At 45.3% G+C, this 21,670-nt stretch overlaps 1 protein-coding gene across 1 annotated transcript; it reads right to left on the bottom strand.

Moving 5' to 3' along the window:
- Positions 1 to 3,794: 3,794 nt before the first annotated feature.
- On the bottom strand, positions 3,795 to 12,438 carry LOC141219326 (dynein axonemal heavy chain 12-like). Its single transcript, XM_073666088.1, has 3 exons — positions 12,161 to 12,438; positions 8,698 to 8,815; positions 3,795 to 4,408 (listed from the first exon to the last, which is right to left on the bottom strand). The coding sequence occupies exons 1-2, from the start codon at positions 12,416 to 12,418 to the stop codon at positions 8,729 to 8,731; spliced, it is 345 nt and encodes a 114-aa protein (XP_073522189.1). The 5' UTR covers positions 12,419 to 12,438; the 3' UTR covers positions 3,795 to 4,408; positions 8,698 to 8,728.
- Between the last annotated feature and the right edge of the window lie 9,232 nt (positions 12,439 to 21,670).

Below are 21,670 nucleotides of genomic sequence, written 5' to 3'. Positions count from 1 at the left end.
GTCCGGCACACGGCACCTCCACTAATCAGCTGTTTGCAGCTTCGGCCGAGGTCAGATGTAAACAGTGTTGAGGAGCTGAAAAATCACTGATCTGTTCACTCTGTAGTGGCCGCTCCCTGGTGCTGCAGATCAGCTCCTATTACATGAATATTAGCTGATCTGCAGGACCCACAGTACAGTGAATGGAGCTGTGATGTTCAATCTTCACACTATTTACACTTGAGCGCTGCAATCAGCTGATGGGTAGAGCCGGTGCCGCGTGTCGGAGCCCCACCGATCTGATATTGATAACCCATCCCCAGGATAAATCATCATTATTATACTACTCATACATGAAGAAAGCGAGGTGGCACACCGATTTAATAAAATCTTCTTTTATTCCATTTCCATTAAAAATACAGGGAAGCGGCGCCTTTTGCGGACGACGGCCGTTTCGCGTGTCTATCACGCTTCTACGGGTCGAGGCATATGGTCATGGGGGTGTGCAGGGGTTAAAATACTCCCGACCCCACCCCCTGCACCAAACAGCCATACAAAATGTTACAACAAAAAATACATTAAAAACAACCACCCAGGAGGTATGAGTCATCGCCACTGTGAGGTCATAATGCTGACCAATCACAGAGCAGCCACACCCAGTTTTTCCACCAATCAGAGCAGCCATACCCAGATTTTCCACCAATCAGAGATCAGCAGTGGGTATAAATAGCCGCTGCCGCCTGCCCGGCTTAGCCTTGCACTGGTTGGGTCTCTCTTTTTTCCCTCTCTTGGTATCTCCCGGTATCTCTCCCTTCCCTCTCTCTTCTCTCCCTCCCCTCTCTCTTCTCTCTCTCTCTTTGACCCAATGGCCCTCTTAAGGGCTACCCCAAATGTGTAAAAGATAGAACCAATATTTGTGTTGTTTGTCCGTTTTATGGATGGAGCGAGACATGATGTCCCAGATGTGTCCCGGATTCAGGTCTGGGGAACGGGCGGGCCAGTCCATAGCTTCAATGCCTTCATCTTGCAGGAACTGCTGATACACTCCAGCCACATGAGGTCTGGCATTGTCCGGCATTAGGAGGAACCCAGGGCAAACCGCACCAGCATATGGTCTCACAAGGGGTCTGAGGATCTCATCTCGGTACCTAATGGCAGTCAGGCTACCTCTGCCGAGCACAAGGAGGGCTGTGCGGCCATCCAAAGAAATGCCACAGAACACCAGGATTGGCAAAGTCGCCACTGGCGCCCTGTGCTCTTCACAGATGAAAGCAGGTTCACACTGAGCACATGTAACAGACGTGACAGAGTCTGGAGACGCCGTGGAGAGTGATCTGCTGCCTGCAACATCCCTCAGCATGACCGGTTTGGTAGTGGGTCAGTAATGGTGTGGGGTGGCATTTGTTTGGAGGGCCGCACAGTTCCCTTTATTTTTTGAGCAGTGCATATACATATATAAAATGTTCCTCCCCCACCATGTGACATACTGCATACCTCATAGGGACAGCAGTCAGGAAGCACCAGTAGTACCAGCAGCTCCCACAGTACAATGCAAATGTAGCATTCTCAGCGTGTACTGACCAATGCTGTCCACCAGGTGGCATCAGCAGGAAATTACAGGGATGAGACAAGCACTGCATGACAGCCCCGCCCCAATCTGCCCTATACCAGACACACCCCCTACCAACGCCCCACCTCCGCTGCCATGACAACCGAATTGTTTAATGGCAGAATGAGACCTTATATGAGCAAAGAAGTAGCGGCCGGAGAGCGGGGTCCGCACAGGTGAGCGCCCCCATAACACAGTGTATGTACTGCACGTCAGCTCTATGGCAGACTGTCACCTGTGCTGGATCCAGTACGTGTTACACTTATATCTGTACAGAGACACAGAGGACGCAGCGGGGCCCTGTTGCTATATATTTGTGTGTGTGTATATATACAGTATATATATATATGTGTGTGTATATACAGTATATATATATATATATGTGTGTGTCTATATACAATATATATATGTGTGTGTCTATATACAGTATATATGTGTGTGTGTCTATATACAGTATATATATATATGTGTGTGTCTATATACAGTATATATGTGTGTGTGTCTATATACAGTATATATATATATGTGTGTGTGTGTATATATACACAATATATATGTGTTGTGTATATATACAATATATATATATATATATATATGTGTGTGTGTGTATATATATATATATATATATATATATGTGTGTGTATATATACAGTATATATATGTGTGTGTATATACAGTACAGAAAAAAGTTTGGACACACCTTCTCATTTAAAGATTTTTCTGTATTTTCATGACTTTGAAAATTGTACATTCACACTGAAAGCATCAAAACTATGAATTAACACATGTGGAATTATATACTTAACAAAAAAGTGTGAAACAACTGAAAATATGTCTTATATTCTAGGTTCTTCAAAGTAGCCACCTTTTGGTTTGATGACTGCTTTGCACACTCTTGGCATTCTCTTGATGAGCTTCTAGAGGTAGTCACCGGAAATGGTCTTCCAACAATCTTGAAGGAGTTCCCAGAGATGCTTAGCACTTGTTGGCCCTTTTGACTTCACTCTGTGGTCCAGCTCACGCCAAACCATCTCGATTGAGTTCAGGTCTGGTGACTGTGGAGGCCAGGTCAACTGGTGTAGCACCCCATCATTCTCTTTCTTGGTCAAATAGCCCTTACAAAGCCTGGAGGTGTGTTTGGGGTCATTGTCCTGTTGAAAAATAAATGATGGTCCAACTAAACGCAAACCAGATGGAATAGCATGCCACTGCAAGATGCTGTGGTAGCCATGCTGGTTCAGTATGCCTTCCATTTTGAATAAATCCACAACAGTGTCAGCAGCAAAGCACCCCCACACCATCACACCTCCTCCTCCATGCTTCATGGTGGGAACCAGGCATGTAGAGTCCATCCGTTCACCTTTTCTGCGTCGCACAAAGACACGGTGGTTGGAACCAAAGATCTAAAATTTGGACTCATCAGACCAAAGCACAGATTTCCACTGGTCTAGTGTCCATTCCTTGTGTTCTTTAGCCCAAACAAGTCTCTTCTGCTTGTTGCCTGTTCTTAGCAGTGGTTTCCTAGCAGCTATTTTACCATGAAGGCCTGCTGCACAAAGTCTCCTCTTAACTGTTGTTGTAGAGATGTGTCTGCTGCTAGAACTCTGTGTGGCATTGACCTGGTCTCTAATCTGAGCTGCTGTTAACCTGCGATTTCTGAGGCTGGTGACTCGGATAAACTTATCCTCAGAAGCAGAGGTGACTCTTGGTCTTCCTTTACTGGGGCGGTCCTCATGTGAGCCAGTTACTTTGTAGCGCTTCATGGTTTTTGCAACTGTACTTGGGGACACTTTCAAAGTTTTCCCAATTTTTCGGACTGACTGACCTTCATTTCTTAAAGTAATGATGGCCACTCGTTTTTCTTTACTTAGCTGCTTTTTTCTTGCCATAATACAAATTCTAACAGTCTATTCAGTAGGACTATCAGCTGTGTATCCACCTGACTTCTGCACAACACAACTGATGGTCCCAACCCCATTTATAAGGCAAGAAATCCCACTTATTAAACCTGACAGGGCACACCTGTGAAGTGAAAACCATTTCCGGTGACTACCTCTTGAAGCTCATCAAGAGAACGCCAAGAGTGTGCAAAGCAGTCATCAAAGCAAAAGGTGGCTACTTTGAAGAACCTAGAATATAAGACATATTTTCAGTTGTTTCACACTTTTTTGTTAAGTATATAATTCCACATGTGTTAATTCATAGTTTTGATGCTTTCAGTGTGAATGTACAATTTTCATAGTCATGAAAATACAGAAAAATCTTTAAATGAGAATGTGTGTCCAAACTTTTGGTCTGTACTATATAATCAAAAGATGTCAGCAGAACATCGGATGGAGTCAGTTTATTATCTGCAATGGAGCAGCTTAACATTGTATGTACCTTTGACATTGCTATGTAGTCCAAACCATCAGAGCAGTTAAAGACCACACACTGCACGGCCAGCGCCTTGGCCAAATCTTTGGTGGTCTCAGTTTTTCCTGTGCCGGCCGGACCTTCTGGAGCTCCACCAAGATTTAGATAAAAAGCACCGATCTACCAATGAAACATGAAAGAACTGGTATGAAATATCAATAATAATTGCTAATAAGTTTCATGCATCATACAAAAGTCAAAAACATTTCTGAGCATAACCCATCACATCATAGCAGAGTCCGCTAGCATCGGTCAGTGAGCGGAGTGATGACCAGGCGTGGGGAGCTGCCCAGGTACTCATAGGCGGACTTCACATTGCAGTTGATGATTCGCACTCTCGCATTCTCATTCTCCCAGTAATAGCGGAGTTGGGCAAGCCACCGGAAGTCTGTTCATGAGAAACTCCTGAGGAATGTAGGAAAAGATAGTCAACCTCTAAGACACTGCAGAATCACAAGGGAGAGTTTCTAAAGGGAAGACAAATGCACATACATTATAGGACAAAACTCCTAGTCACCGAATTCTGCTTTTTTCATTTAGTCCCATTGCCCACGGTGTATAATATCCGGACTCTCAGCCCCCAGTTTATAAAATCCGGCCTCTCGCCTCCTCCGGTGTATAACATCCACCCCTCGGCCCTAGTTTAGTATAACATCTCTCCCCTCGCCCCCCGCCAGTGTATAAAATCCATCCCCTCAACCCCACTGTATAACATCCAACCCCAAGCGCTCCATTGCATAACATCTGGCCCCCAGGGTATAACATCCGGCCACCAGCCCCGGTGTATAACATCTGTCCCCTCGCTCCCTCCCCCTGGTGTATAACATCCGGCCTCTCGCCCCCCCGGTGTATAATATCCGTCCCCTCGCCCCCCCCGCCAGTGTATAAAATCCATCCCCTCAACCCCACTGTATAACATCCAACCCCAAGCCCTTCTTTGCATAATATCCGGCCCCCAGCCCCGGTGTATAACATCTGTCCCCTCGCTCCCTCCCCCTTGTGTATAACATCTGGCCTCTCGCCCCCCCCGGTGTATAATATCCGTCCCCTCGCCCCGGTGTATAATATCCGTCCCCCCGCCCCTGGTGTATAATATCCGTCCCCTCGCCCCTGGTGTATAATATCCGTCCCCTCGCCCCTGGTGAATAATATCCGTCCCCTCGCACCTGGTGTATAATATCTGTCCCCTCACCCCTGGTGTATAATATCCGTCCCCTCGCACCTGGTGTATAATATCCGTCCCCTCGCCCCTGGTGAATAATATCCGTCCCCTCGCACCTGGTGTATAATATCTGTCCCCTCACCCCTGGTGTATAATATCCGTCCCCTCGCACCTGGTGTATAATATCCGTCCCCCCGCCCCTGGTGAATAATATCCGTCCCCTCGCCCCTGGTGTATAATATCTGTCCCCTCACCCCTGGTGTATAATATCCGTCCCCTCGCCCCTGGTGAATAATATCCGTCCCCTCGCACCTGGTGTATAATATCTGTCCCCTCACCCCTGGTGTATAATATCCGTCCCCTCGCACCTGGTGTATAATATCCGTCCCCTCGCCCCTGGTGTATAATATCCGTCCCCACGCCCCCCGGTGTATAATATCCGTCCCCTCACCCCGGTATATAATATCCGTCCCCTTGCTCCTCAGTGTATAACATCCAGCCCTCGGACAGTATAACATCTAGCCCCTCGTACCCCTAGGGTATAACATCTGGCCCCTCGGCCTTGTATAACATTAAGACTCTCGCCCCCCACCAGTGTATAACATCAATCCCCACGCCCCCCGGTGTATAACATCCGCCCTCCCATGCGGTGTGCTGTTACTAACATATGACAGAACGGCTGGTGGTGCAGAGCTCTCTGATACCAGCGTGGTCCTGTAATAGGAGCCACCGGGGTAACAAGTCTGGATATTACATTTCTTCCCTCCTAAATCTTCCCCCATCACATGTGAGTGATATTATTAAGGAGTGGAAGGAACTGCAGCAACTCAGGAGACCCCAGAACATTACAGAGCGGGGTCACTGAGTGCTGAGGAGCAGAGGGCAGAACGCTCTCCTGACTCCATAACTGCAGAGTCCAGATCTACTTTGGTAACAACATCACCACAAACACTGCGCCCCCGCCTGGAGCTTTATGGCCGAGCAGCTGCATGCAGCCTTACATCACCAAGCACGATGCCGAGCGTCGGATGGAGTGGTGTGAAGCCGCCACCACAGGACTCTGGAGGAGACCTGTTCTGTGCAGTGACGGATCACACTTCTCTATCTGGCATCTGATGGACGAGTCTGGATTTGGTGAATGCCAGGAGAACGTTACCCTATTAACTGCATTGTGCCCGCTGGGCAGTTTGGTGGTGGAGGTATGGCCTTGTTTTTAGGGGGTGGTCTAGGCCCCTTAGTTCCAGTGAAAAGATATCTTAATGCTTCAGCACAAGACATTTTAAACAATTGTAGCTTCCAACCCTAAGGGAATAGAAGAGCAGAACTGTTTCCCACACGTTCTCAACCTCAACCCCACTAAACACCTTTAGGATGATTAATTAGAACAAATACTGGAGAATGGCAGCATAAATATGTCACCGCCACATAGGGAAGAACAATGTCAGGCACACATCAATTACATTGCCATATGTCTGCTCAGGCTTAGAATGGCTGACCACTCGGAGAATGACATAATACCTACAAAGAAACCGAACAAAAGGTCATTAAAGGAATTGACATAAAACCCCTTTATTAGTCCATCCATGGTTATAGAACGACACTGCACAGAGGAGGGCACACACACCATTGATAGAAAATATTACAAACCGCACCTAGGCCATCCAAACCACTGACTATAAAGAAGATCAATTGTGGCAATGAGTCATATACAGGGGATGCCGACACCTACAGATGCCAAAACATTCCTATATAGGGACCACCATCTCAATATGCAGAAATGACTACTGCCCCATAGACGTCATTGTAAGTACACCCCAAGATTGCTTTACTGTGACAAGATCAATTGTGTCCTATGAAAACTCAAAGAAAAGAGGGGGGAACATAACATAGATATGGAAAGAACATAGGAATATGGTGAAATGTATGAAGGTGCTCGGCATACTGAGCTGTGATATCTGTAGAGGGACGGACTCCATATTAACATCCTGGATATGGATTAGAATAGGAGGCCATAAAAGCCCCTGTAGGTGTAATGTGGAGGGGGCACAATACCTTTCTCCATGTAGTGTATAATAAATAGAAAATGGTATTGGAAAGTTTGCTGCCAGCCATGATGTTTGCACAAACCTGTTTCGATCATTTCCCTGACCACGTCACGAGCGTGCCCCTCTATGGTGACGAGAGCCCCCAATGTGCTGCGAGTCTGCTGGGACAATTTGCCTCCTCGCAAATTGCTCCAAATACCCAGATGTACCTCTATAAAACCCTGCTACAAACAGCATGGAAAACTCAATGCAGATGGATTAATTTTATGCTGGTATTATGGGAAATCCCATACAATGTCTTCCCTTATTGGTAGATATGACGAGAGTAGAGATGAGCGAATGGATTTGCAGGACTCTGGTCCAACAGTCCGGTCAGTATTCCACGGCCGCAGGACCGGAGCCCCGTGAACCGGCATCTCCGGCTCCTCTTTTGATGTCGATGTCATAGTTGTGGTGTGAGGCACAAATGACATCACGCCTGGCCGGCTAATCAAAAGAGGAGCCAGGGATGCCGGCATGTAAGAGGCGGTTAGCAAGGCTCCCATCCAACAGCCACAGACTACTAACCTGCTCTCTTAGACCAAGGTCCTGCAAATTTAGTTGCGCATCTCTAGACAAGATGCATGAATCAATGCAAAATCCCAACAATACTATGGAGCCTTTTGGGTACCTTCAAGATATTGAGCCGCTGTACAACTGCAACCCCCAGGAGAAGACCCCTGGGCAAGAACACTACATGGGCTCTTTGCAGTCTAATAACGTACTGTGAAATAAGCTGCTTGCATCTTTGGATGTGAATGTGGGTCCCCTTACCTCTGTTGCACCAATGGTATATCCCCCCCTGGAAACTCCTATAAGCTGCGTCTCTGGGTATGACAGTCTATTAGCAGGAGAACTCATGAAGTCTGTCTATGAATGTATATATATGTATTTCTCCCAGAAAATTATTACAATTACACGTTTTGTTGTTCACATGTTTATTTCATTTGTGTATATTGGAACAACACAAAAAGAAGATATTAGTCAACAATTTTGGTTCTCAAGTCCTCAGACAGTTCTCTTCTCCTCTTTCTGTTCTCCCTGCTTAGTGTGGCACGTAACAACGCAAAGACTGAGTCAACTTTTCCCCTTTGTATCAGGTTTCAGGTGTGATTTTCATATTGCCCGCACCTTTTACTTGCCACAGGTGAGTTTGAACGAGCATCACATGCTTGAAACAAAATTGTTTACCCACAATTTTGGAAAGATGCCAACAATTTTGTCCGACCCATTTATGGGGTTTTGTGTGAAATTATATCCAATTTGCCTTTTTTTGTGTTGTTCCAATACATACAAAGGAAATAAACATGTGTATAACAGAAAATACACATGCAATTTTTTATGGAAAAATACTTCATTTTCTGGAACAACTTCAAGGGTGCCAACACTTCCGGCCATGACTGTTTATAGTGAAGCAACCTTGATCAGTAAAGGAGCTTATGCCGTACCTCCGGGCCACTGTCGATAGCTTCATGCACTTCACTTGTCCAGAACATGAGACACACAGAGCACGACCTGTCCCGGCCATTCCCTCACCCAGTCTTTTCTTGCAGTCGCAGGGTATGCCTTTTAAAAAAGAAAGTTAAATTACGTTGACAGAAGCATTTAAGAGAGGGACAACCTTACTAGTATTATCTAGCAAATTCATTTCTACCGATTGCAGGTAGAAGATCTGCTACCTGGCTCTATTGCAAGAGATACATCATCCACAAATCATTCACTGCCGCCAAATAATCTTATACAAATATAAAAGAACTAGATGGTGGCCTGATTCTAATGCATCGGGTATTCTAGAATAGGTATGCGGCCGACCGGGTGCAATCAGCAGAGCTGTGTTTAAATTTGGCGCCAAAATCGCTGATTGGTCGCGTTCGGCAACCGCGACCAATCAGCAAAGCGGTGTTTAAATTTGGCGGCAATATCGATGATTGGTCGCGGGCGGCGGCCGCGACCAATCAGCGAACCGTGTTAGTGAGGACTGGAGAGCGTGTTTAAATTGGGCACCAAAATCGCTGATTAGTCGCGACCAATCAGCCGAGCGGTGTTTAAATTTGGCGCCAATACTGCTGACTGGTCATGGCCGCCGACCGCGACCAATCAGCAGAGCGATGCAGAGCGGGGTTTAAATTCGGCGCCAAAATCACAGATTGGTCGCCGGCCGTGACCAAACAGCAGAGCATTCTTTAAATTTGGCGCCAAAATCGCTGATTGGTCGAGGCCGGCGACAGCGAACAATCAGCAGAGCGTTGTTTAAATTTGGCGCCAATCTCGCTGATTGGTCGCGGATGGCGGCCGCGACCAATCAGCAGTGCGGTGTTTAAAATTGGCACCAAAATCGCTGATTAGTCGCGGCTGGCGGCTGCGACCAATCAGCAGAGCAGGGTTTAAATTTGGCACCAATAATGCTGATGGGTCTTTGCCGGCGACCGCGACCAATCAGCACAGCGGGGTTTACATTTGGCCCCAATGCTGCTGATTGGTCTCGGCCGGCGACCGTGACCAATCAGCAGAGCGTTGTTTAAATTTGGCACCAAAAACGCAGATTGGTCACGGCCGGTGGTTGCGACCAATCAGCAGAGTGAGGTTTAAATTTGGCGCCAATACTGCTGACTGGTCACGGCCGACAACCGCGACCAATCAGCAGAGCGTTGTTTAAATTTTGCGCCAATACTGCTGATTGATCTCGGCCAGCGACCGCGATCAATCAGCAGAGCGTTGCTTAAATTTGGCGCCAATCTCGTTGATTGGACGCGTCCGGCGTCCGCGTCCAATCAGCACAGCAGTGTTTAAATGTGGCGGCAAGATCGGTGAATGGTCGCGGCCGCTATTTAAATGTGCCGCACAAATCGGTGATTGGTCGCCGACTTGGCCCGCAACCAATCACTGATCTTGCGGCCAAAGTTAAACACTACGGTGCTAATTGGTCGCGGACGCTGACAGCGACCAATCACCGATTTGGGCGCCACATTCAAATATCGGCCGCGACCAATCACCGATCTTGGCTCCACATTTAAACACCGCTGTGCTGATTGGTCGCCGACGCTGGGTGCGACCAATCACCGATTTTGGTGCCACATTTAAATAGCGTCCGCGACCAATCCGCACAGCGGTGTTTAAATGTGGAGCCAAGATCGGTGATTGGTCGCGGCCGATATTTGAATGTGGCGCCAAAATCGGTGATTGGTCGCTGTCAGCGTCCGCGACCAATCAGCACCGTAGTGTTTAACTTTTGCGGCAAGATCCGTGATTGGTTGTGGGCCAAGACCGCGACCAATCACCGATTTGTGAGGCACTTTTAAATAGCGTCCGCGACCAATTGGATGTCAGCGCCGCTCCCCGTCCCTCCCTTCACACCCTAGCCGCATGGATGTCAGCGGCGCTGCCTGTGCGGATACTTCCGCTCCGAGAACCCGGGACATGAGCGGGCGCTCGGAGCAGAAGTATCCCGACCCGCAGCGCCGCTCCCCGATCCTCCCTTCAAACCCTAGCCGCTGATGTCCCCACAGTATCCGCATGGTGTTACAAAGGTCCGGACATTTGTGTTAAAAATCGCTGATTGGTCGCTGGCGCTGCCAGCGACCAATCACCGATTTGGGCGCCAAATTTAAATATCGGCCGCGACCAATCACCGATCTTGGCTCCACATTTAAACACCGCTGTGCTGATTGGTCGCGGCTGATATTTAAATTTGGCGCCCAAATCGGTGATTGGTCGCGGGCAGCGCCTGCGACCAATCAGCGATTTTTAACACAAATGTCCGGACCTTTGTAAGACCATGCGGATACAGTGGGGACATCAGCGGCTAGGGTGTGAAGGGAGGACCGGGGAGCGGCGCTGCGAGTCCAGATACTTCTGCTGCGAGCGCCCGCTCATGTCCCGGGTTCTCGGAGCGGAAGTATCCGCACAGGCAGCGCCGCTGACATCCATGCGGCTAGGGTGTGAAGGGAGGACCGGGGAGCGGCGCTGACATCCATGCGGCTAGGGTGTGAAGGGAGGACCGGGGAGTGGCGCTGACATCCAATTGGTCACGGACGCTATTTAAAAGTGCCGCACATTTCGGTGATTGGTCGCTGTCTTGGCCCGCGACCAATGACTGATCTTGGCGCCAAAGTTAAACACTATTGTGCTGATTGGTCACGGACGCTGACCGCAACCAATCACCGATTTGGGCGCCAAATTGAAATATCGGCCGCGACCAATCACCGATTTTGGCGCCAAATTTAAATATCGGCCGCGACCAATCACCACAGCGGTGTTTAAATGTGGAGCCAAGATCGGTGATTGGTCGCGGGCAGCGTCGGCGACCAATCAGCACAGCGGTGTTTAAGTTTTGCGCTAAGATCAGTGATTGGTCGGGTCCGAAGACCGCGATCAATCATCGAATCGTCTTGGTGAGGACCGGGGAGCGGCGCTGCCTGTGCGGCTACTTCCACTGCGAGAACCCGGGACATAGCGGGCGCTCACAGCAGAAGTATCCCGACCCGCAGCGCCGCTCCCCGGTCCTCCCTTCCGCATGGAGGTCAGCGACGCCGGCGGTCCTTCCGCTGCTACCGGCCGGGAGATGAGCGCCTCGCGGCGCTCATCTTCCGGCTGCATCTCCATCCCGCAGATGGGTCCGTCGGTCGGGTTCCTTCTGCTGTTGCCGGCCGGTAGATGAGCGCCTTGCGCCGGTCATCTCCCGGCTGCATCGCCGCTCAGCTCCGTCCCGCAGATGAGCCGCTAACGGCCGCCATCTTTTTTTAGAAATCCCCCGGCGCTGATTGGCCGCTGCCGGACCAATGAGCGACGCGGGATTTCCTGGACAGACAGACACACAGACACACAGACAGACAGACAGACGGGATAAGACGATTATATATATAGACTAGATTAGTTCCAATTAATGCTTTTGGTCTGTAGGTAGATCCGTACCATTCGTGACCGAGCAATAACATCATGCACGCTCCTTAACATGACATCTTCCCCTTGGATGAGCCACTTCTCCACGGCCCCCCGAGCCTCGGAGGTGGAGATGGTCTGGATGAGCTCTACGCGTTCCCCCTCGGTGCTGTACATGGCTTTGATGTCCAGGTTAGGAAGGAGCTCCAGCTTTGCGATGCCTTCAAAGCCCTTCTTTAGATGTGGTTGGACCCGCAGAGGATCTTTAGTCTCAGAGAGAATTTCTAGCATTTCGTCGTTGGACAGGAAGAAAAAGCTAAAGCGAAAATGCACAATATGATAAAGATGTCATTAAAGTATTGGGTCAGGCGCCATTTGTATTAGTGTCTATGTGAGAAAATAGAAAAGCAAAGCTTTAAAGTAAAGATTCAGTCCCCATACACATTGGATTAAAATAGTTTAAACCTGACGATTGCAGCAGGACCGGCCTACCCACTGATGTGTATGGGGGTCTCCTGACTCTCCCCCGATAGAGGATGTCAGGGCCAGAAGGATCAGGCAGATGGGATTTCAATACCCGGTCTTTTGGTTCTCAGGGGAGATAACCCGCTGCCGGAGGTGTCCAGTACCGACTTTCTCCTCTCTCCCCATTAAAACCACATGACTGTTCAGCAGAATAGGTGGGAGTCAGGAGAAATAGCCAAATAACCATTCAGACCACGGGTATCTCATATGTCATGCGTATGGTTAGCTTAAAGGGGCTATCCAGCTTTGGGAACTTTTTTTTATTTAACTGAAATGTGTATTCCCATCTCCAGGATTCTACCCCAATATGTAGTATGCGTAATAATAATAATATTAGCAAATACCTCCAATTAGAAGTTTAGTATAGTTCTTCTGATTTGTTTTGTCGCTTACCCCATGTGCAGGGCATTGCAGTAGCTTAGGTTACGACCACTAGCAAATAACTGTCACTATATGAGTGGTCGTAACCATGGATACCGAAGCTACTGCAATGCCTTGCACATGGGGAAAGCGACATAGTGAATCAGAAGAACTATACTACACTTCTAATTGGAGGTATTTGCTAATATTATTATTATTACTACGCCTACTACATATTGGGATAGGATCTTGGAGATGGGAATACCCATTTAATTGCGAGTATTTGCGACAATTCAGTTTCATTAAAAATGTTGCACCGTTAGGCTTTTTGTTTCCTGCACATTCAGCTTTGATGTGATCTGTGGTCATAAATTGGCTAAGAGGAGCTGAAAAAAGACAGATTAAAAATAAGTCCAATAGCCAGCGCAACACAGAGCCAATAGAAGGCAAACAGTGCAAAATTATTAATGAAATCCAATTACAAAAATGATTTCAATGCGTTTAAATAAGAAAAAAAAATATTTAAGGAATATATACAATCATTGCAACAAGTGAAAGGACTATACCGTGGAAAAAAGCCTCTTCTTCTCCAGATAGGCATTCAGCCCTTTCATGATTTTATCCAGAAGCACATTGCTGTCCTGAAGTTTCTCCAGAAGTCCGGTCAGAGAAGTGGCGCTTAAAACCTAATACAAAGTAGATAGCCCATAAGTAAGATTCCATTATATAGTTATAGAGACTGAAAAAAGGTCACATTCATTGACTATTTTGCCAATAGTTTATATTAAAAGAAAAATTAGAACCTATTTGGATAGAAAATAGAAGATGCGGGAGGCTGGAGTCCAGGCAGTGCGGAGCCCCATAACCCGGGATCCTTGTGATGGAAGCATCAGGACACGGACTCTTGGAAAACATCAATCCTGGATGCAAGATGACCGTGCTTTCTTGTATCAGTCCACCATGAAGCATCCATTTACCTTCGGGTCTTTAACGCAATGTTTCATGATCTCTCTCCAGTTTCTGTCCACAGTCTGGAATAAGCGTCCTTCTTCAGGCATTTGCTGCATGATGTCCTCAGAAGAGAAGATTAAAGCCACTGGGTCGGCACCTTCAGCCATTCATCAATGGTTTCCTGGATCCTTATCAGTCGTTCCTCCCATTGCTTAAAGGAGGAGAGCAAAAAGTTAATTACACATAAAATGAAAAGGATAGAAAAAAAATGCTATCATTTTAGAAGATAAATTATCAATGGATATGAATTCTGAATTGTTGGACATTTGTAGGGAAAGTTTGGCGAGACTCCTTGATACCATCCCCTTTACATGTAAGCTGGAGCCGCATGTAACTTTAGCCTCGGAGATCCTAATGAAACCTTAGCTTCTGCTAATAAGCAAGTGAAGATTTTAAGCTGAGTGACAACATTTACTGTGGGTGGGAACTCCTTAATCCCTTCAGGACCGGATCATTTTTTGTTTTGCATTTTTTCCTTCCCTTCTTCAAAAAGCCATACATTTTTTAATTTTTCCATTGATATAGCTGCAAGAGGCTATGTAATGTGCTGTAGCTTAACCCCTTCCCAACATATGACATACTGTTAAGCCATATGCCATGTTCCTGCAGATGTGCAAAATTTGGACCTGGGCCCCCACCAGCATGTTGGTCAGATGTATGGGCCCTTGTAGCATTCTAGATCCGATAATGATGCGCGTGTTCGTCCCTGCCTTGGATGTTTCCCATTGTAGCCCCATCCTATAATAATGTCTCTCATTCTAGGCCCCTTCCTGGTATAATGTTCCCCATCCTGCGCCCCTTCCTGTTATAATATCCCCGATCCTGGGCCTCTTCCTGTTATAATATCCACCTTCTGTGTATAATACCCCCCATCCTGAGCCCCTTTCAGCAATAACGTCCCAATCCTGGGCTCCTTCCTGGTATAATGTCCTTGGTCCTGGGCCTCTTACTGTAATAATGTCCCCCATCCTGGCCCCTTCCTGTAACATTGTCCCCAATCCTGGTACAATGTCCCCCATCCTATAACAATGTCCTCCATCCTGGTATCCTGTCCCCCATCCTAGGCCCCATTCTGGTATAATGACCTCCATCCTTGTGCCCTTCCTGGTGTAATGTCCTTCATCCTGGCCCATGTCATGGTATAATGACCCCCATTCTGGTATAATGCTCCCTATCCTGGGCCCTTTCCTTGTATAATGTTCCCCATCCTGGGCCCCTTCTTTATATAATGCTCCCCATCCTGGGCCCCTTCCTTGTCTAATTCTCCCCACCCTGAGCCCCTTCCTTGTCTAATGCTCCCCATCCTTGGCCCTTTCCTGGTATAATGTTCTGTCGTTCTTTTCTAATACATTAAATAAACAAAAATAAATGATTCTTCTTACCTTCCTGCGCTCCCACGACATGCGGCGTCTTCTTCTGTAGCTGATTTCAGTGTGCCGGCAAGGGCAGCGCATGACGTCACTTCCATGCGTCGCTCGTGACTGGCACGCCGACATCAGCTACTGGCCTTTGATTGGCTGGCGGCATGCATTGCAGCTCAGGGACCCGGCATGTCCCTGCGCAGCAATATACTTCAGCCGAATGTGCGTCCTCAGACTGTGGAAGTGCCATAAATATATGAGATGGGAATACCACTCTGCCACTGTGCGTTCCTTTATGCACTTTACCCTCCTTTTTGGCACTCTTTGTGGTAAGAGACTACCTTAAAAAATGTTTTATGTGACATGTATCTGATTATTTGTGGGCAGGAGCATTATTTAGATGGATACCTGATGCATATGGCAAGTGTAAATCCAATGACTATGGAATACTTATGGATTACTTTTTGATATATTATTACACTCATTGGATTGTCTTGATATACTAACCTTATGCTATATTATCTATATTGCTCATGTCCCACTGTGACCATATGCATGACCATATATGTATACTTTGTAACATATCTTGCTACATTGGTAATCTAATTAGTGTCTTTATACTATCCGTATTATGTCATTTCTCTTTTTACTATGTACGTTTTTTAACTTGATGGAATAAAAATTTATATTTTTTACGCCAATTAACTCTTTCTTCTCCTATGTACCCATGTGTTTCATGAGTTGGCTCAGTTTGGCAAATCTGGGATATATTTCCCCCCGGATATGCCAACTTTACCCCTATAGGGTCTATTTAGTTGTATCACTCTGAGTCTATGTCTGATCCAGAGATACAATAATGAACATGAATCCTTATATATCACGGATCTTGCAGCCGCCTTTACCTGCTTGGACATAAGTGTTACATAGTTACATAGTTACATAGTTTAAAAGGCCGAAAAAAGACAAGCGTCCATCCAGTTCAGCCTATTTCTTGTGCACTGCAGCTATTCCGCAGCGTTGATCCAGGGGAAGGCAAAAAAAAACCATGCGGTATAGGCCAATTTACATCATTGAGGAAAAATTCACTTCCCGACTCCAATCTGGCAGTCAGATTAAATCCCTGGATTAATTAACTATCACTAAGCATAAGATGTAATTTTATTGTTCTCAAGAAAGGCGTCCAGTCCTCTCTTGAACTCATTAAGTGAGTTGGACATCACCACTTCCTCTCCCAGAGAATTCCAGAGTCTCACAGCTCTGACCGTAAAGAATCCCCTTCTATGCTGGTGCAGGAACCTCCTTTCCTCCAGACGCATAGTGTGCCCCCTCGTCTTAGTCACCATCCTTGGTATAAACAGGTCATGGGAGAGATCTCTGTACTGCCCCCTGATGTATTTATACATGTTTATGAGGTCTCCCCTAAGCCTTCTCTTTTCCAACGTAAATAGGCCTAATTTGGACAACCTCTCTGGGTATTCTAGTCCCTCCATTCCCTTTATTACCTTAGTCGCCCTCCTTTGTACCCTCTCTAGCTCCAATATGTCTTTCCTGAGTACCGGAGCCCAGAACTGTGCACAATATTCTAAGTGCGGCCTTACCAGCGCTTTATACAGAGGAAGAACAATGTTCTCATCACATGCCCCTATTCCTCTTCTGATGCATGCCATGACTCTATTTGCCTTCGCAGCTGCTGCCTGACACTGGGCACTCCAATTTAATTTGCTGTTAACCAAGACGCCCAGGTCCTTCTCCATGTCAGATTTCCCCAACGGTTTCCCATTTAATATGTATGGGTGACTGCTGTTTTTCTTTCCCATGTGCATGACCTTACATTTATCGGCATTGAACCCCATTTGCCATTTTTTGGCCCAACTCCCCAATTTATCTAAATCCTCCTGTAGCTGTGCCCTATCCTCATCTGTATTAACTACGTTACAAAGTTTAGTATCATCTGCAAATATTGCTATTTTACTATGCAACCCTTCCACTAGATCATTAATAAATATATTAAATAATATAGGGCCCAAGACAGACCCTTGAGGCACCCCGCTAGTCGAGACGCAGTTATAAAAGGAATCCAATTTGTCCGCATTAATCAACTGCAGGGCATCTTGATTGGCAAATAGATTGATCACTTTGGGGTACCAAGTGTTCAGCAACTTTTCTTCTGTCTTGGCACAAGGGATTCACATTCTACAGGACCCCTGGACCCGACAAAGAATAAAGCACTTTATCATATTAAACCTGACAGGGCACACCTGTGAGGTGAAGACCATTTCCGGTGACTACCTCTAGAAGCTCATCAAGAGAACGCCAAGAGTGTGCAAAGCAGTCATCAAAGCAAAAGGTGGCTACTCTGAAGAACCTAGAATATAAGACATATTTTCAGTTGTTTCACACTTTTTTGTTAAGTATATAATTCCACATGTGGTAATTCATAGTTTTGATGCCTTCAGTGTGAATGTACAATTTTCATAGTCATGAAAATACAGAAAAATCTTTAAATGAGAAGGTGTGTCCAAACTTTTGGTCTGTACTGTATATATCCACCCATATACAGTATACATATATATACACACATATACAGTATACATATATACACACCCATATACAGTATACATATACACACACATATACAGTATACATATATACACACATATACAGTATACATATATCCACCCATATACAGTATACATATACACACATATACAGTATACATATATACACACCCATATACAGTATACATATACACACACATATACAGTATACATATATATACACACATATACAGTATACATATATATACACCCATATACAGTATATATATACACACCCATATACAGTATACATATACACACATATACAGTATACATATATACACACCCATATACAGTATACATATATATATACACACATATACAGTATACATATATACACACATATACAGTATACATATATACACCCATATACAGTATACATATATACACACATATACCAGTATACATATATATACACCCATATACAGTATACATATATACACACATATACAGTATACATATATACACACATATACAGTATGCATATATACACCCATATACAGTATACATATATACACCCATATACAGTATACATATATATACACACTTATACAGTATACATATATACACACCCAGTATACAGTATATATATATATACACACCCATATACTGTATATATATATATATATATATATATACACACCCATATACAGTATACATATATACACACATATACAGTATACATATATACACACATATACAGTATACATATATACACATATATACACACATATACACACACATACCAGTATACATATATATATACACACGCCCATATACAGTATACAGTGCTGGCCAAAAGTATTGGCACCCCTGCAATTCTGTCAGATAATACTCAGTTTCTTCCTGGAAATGATTGCAATCATAAATTCTTTGGTATTATTCTCTTCATTTAATTTGTCTTCAATGAAAAAAACACAAAAAGAATTGTCCTAAAGCCAGATTGGATATAATTCCACACCAAACCTAAAAAAGGGGGTGGACAAAAGTATTGGCACCCTTTGAAAAATCATGTGATGCTTCTCTAATTCGTGTAATTAACAGCACCTGTAACTTACCTGTGGCACCTAACAGGTGTTGGCAATCGCTAAATCACACTTGCAGCCAGTTAACATGGATTAAAGTTGACTCAACCTCTGTCCTGTGTCCTTGTGTATACCACATTGAGCATGGAGAAAAGAAAGAAGACCAAAGAACTGTCTGAGGACTTGTGAAACCAAATTGTGAGGAAGCATGAGCAATCTCAAGGCTACAAGTCCATCTCCAAAGACCTGAATGTTCCTGTGTCTTCCGTGCGCAGTGTCATCAAGAAGTGTAAAGCCCATGGCACTGTGGCTAACCTCCCTAGATGTGGACGGAAAAAAAAATTGACGAGAGATTTCAACGCAAGATTGTGCGGATGGTGGATAAAGAACCTCGACTAACATCCAAACAAGTTCAAGCTGCCCTGCAGTCCGAGAGTACAGCAGTGTCAACCCATACTATCCGTTGGCGTCTGAATGAAAAGGGACTGTATGGTAGGATACCCAGGAAGACCCCACTTCTTACCCCGAGACATAAAAAAGCCAGGCTGGAGTTTGCCAAAACTTACCTGAGAAAGCCTAAAACGTTTTGGAAGAATGTTCTCCGGTCAGATGAGACAAAAGTAGAGCTTTTTGGGAAAAAGCATCAACATAGAGTGTACAGGAAAGAAAAAGAGGCATTCAAAGAAAAGAACACGGTCCCTACAGTCAAACATGGCGGAGGTTCCCTGATGTTTTGGGGTTGCTTTGCTGCCTCTGGCACTGGACTGCTTGACCGTGTGCATGGCATTATGAAGTCTGAAGACTACCAACAAATTTTGCAGCATAATGTAGGGCCCAGTGTGAGAAAGCTGGGTTTCCCTCAGAGGTCATGGGTCTTCCAGCAGGACAATGACCCAAAACACACTTCCAAAAGCACTATAAAATGGTTTTAGAGAAAGCACTGGAGACTTCTAAGGTGGCCAGCAATGAGTCCAGACCTGAATCCCATAGAACACCTGTGGAGAGATCGCAAAATGGCAGTTTGGAGAAGGCTCCCTTCAAATATCAGGGACCTGGAGCAGTTTGAAGTGACCGCGGGCAAGGCCGCGCATTGGTATCTATGATCTGGCCCAGCAAGATCCCCACACACAGACTCTATCTTGACAACCGTATCTTTACTCGCATACATTTTTAACACAGCAAAGAAAAAAAAACAATAAATGACAACCGTAAATATGCACAGTAATAACGTGTACTGATAAGCTGACCCTCACTGTCCCTACTCACACGTTACCAGTCCTTTACTCCAGAAGGATGTGTCCCCCGTCGCAGGCCTGTCTGTCTTTGCAGGAAGGCGTCCCAGCCGGAAAAAAAACAGGAACAGCAGAATTCGCGGAAACAAAGGAAGGGATACTTCGGCCTCTCGCCAGAGGTCCCGCTTACAGTCTCTCTGATCCGGATAGAAGCTCTGGTGGGTCCCCTTATGTAGTCCACACTCCAGTAGCAGGGAGTGTAACAGCTGAATCCTTCAGCAGTGCAGGAGCTGGGGAAGGCTCCGAGGATATGGTGTCAGATAGAAGAAATCACGTTGAGAGTCTCTCCTGCGCCACACACGAGGTCCTGCACACCGTCCTGGCTCTTTTCACAGACCACAGCAGACTCTGCGCGCGCTTTTTCCTGCTTCCCACTTTGGTTACGTGACTCTCTAGGGCGGGACACAGGAGGCTCAGTCTTTTTCTCTGTCATCACACCCTGCGCAGGTGCAACCTCTGGCCACAAGGTGGCAACATCATCCTGTGTAATCACTTCTGTAACAGGCTCTATATCAATTATCACAGAACAGCCAGAGACGGCCAGCTCACTACAAGTTTGCCAAAGAAGAATGGTCTACAATTCCAGCAGAGCATTGTAAGAAACTCATTGATGGTTACCGGAAGCGGTTGTTCGCAGTTATTTTGGCTAAAGGTTGTGCAACCAAATATTAGGCTGAGGGTGCCAATACTTTTGTCCGGCCCATTTTTGGAGTTTTGTGTGAAATGATCAATGATTTTATTTTTGCTTCATTCTCTTTTGTGTTTTTCCTTGCAAGCAAATTAAATGAAGAGAATAATACCAAAGAATTTGTGATTGCAATCATTTTCAGGAAGAAACTGAGTATTATCTGACAGAATTGCAGGGGTGCCAATACTTTTGGCCAGCACTGTACATATATATATACACACACATACAGCATACATATATACACCCATATACAGTATACATATACACACATCTACAGTATACATATATATACACCTATATACAGTATACATATACACACATCTACAGTATACATATATATACACCTATATACAGTATACATATATACACACCCATATACAGTATACATATATACACAGTATAGATATACACACACATATACAGTATACATATATATACACACACATACAGTATACATATATACACACCCATATACAGTATACATATACACACCCATATACAGTATACATATATATACACCCATATACAGTATACATATACACACATCTACAGTATACATATATATACACCTATATACAGTATACATATATACACACCCATATACAGTATACATATATACACAGTATAGATATACACACACATATACAGTATACATATATATACACACATATACAGTATACATAT

The sequence above is a fragment of the Phyllobates terribilis genome, unplaced genomic scaffold (genome assembly GCF_046119375.1).
Source record: "Phyllobates terribilis strain yellow unplaced genomic scaffold, ASM4611937v1 Scaffold_264__1_contigs__length_2628131, whole genome shotgun sequence".
In the NCBI taxonomy this organism is placed as follows: domain Eukaryota; kingdom Metazoa; phylum Chordata; class Amphibia; order Anura; family Dendrobatidae; genus Phyllobates; species Phyllobates terribilis.
Note: the sequence above shows the minus strand (reverse complement) of the source record. Positions and strands in the feature narration are given on the sequence as shown.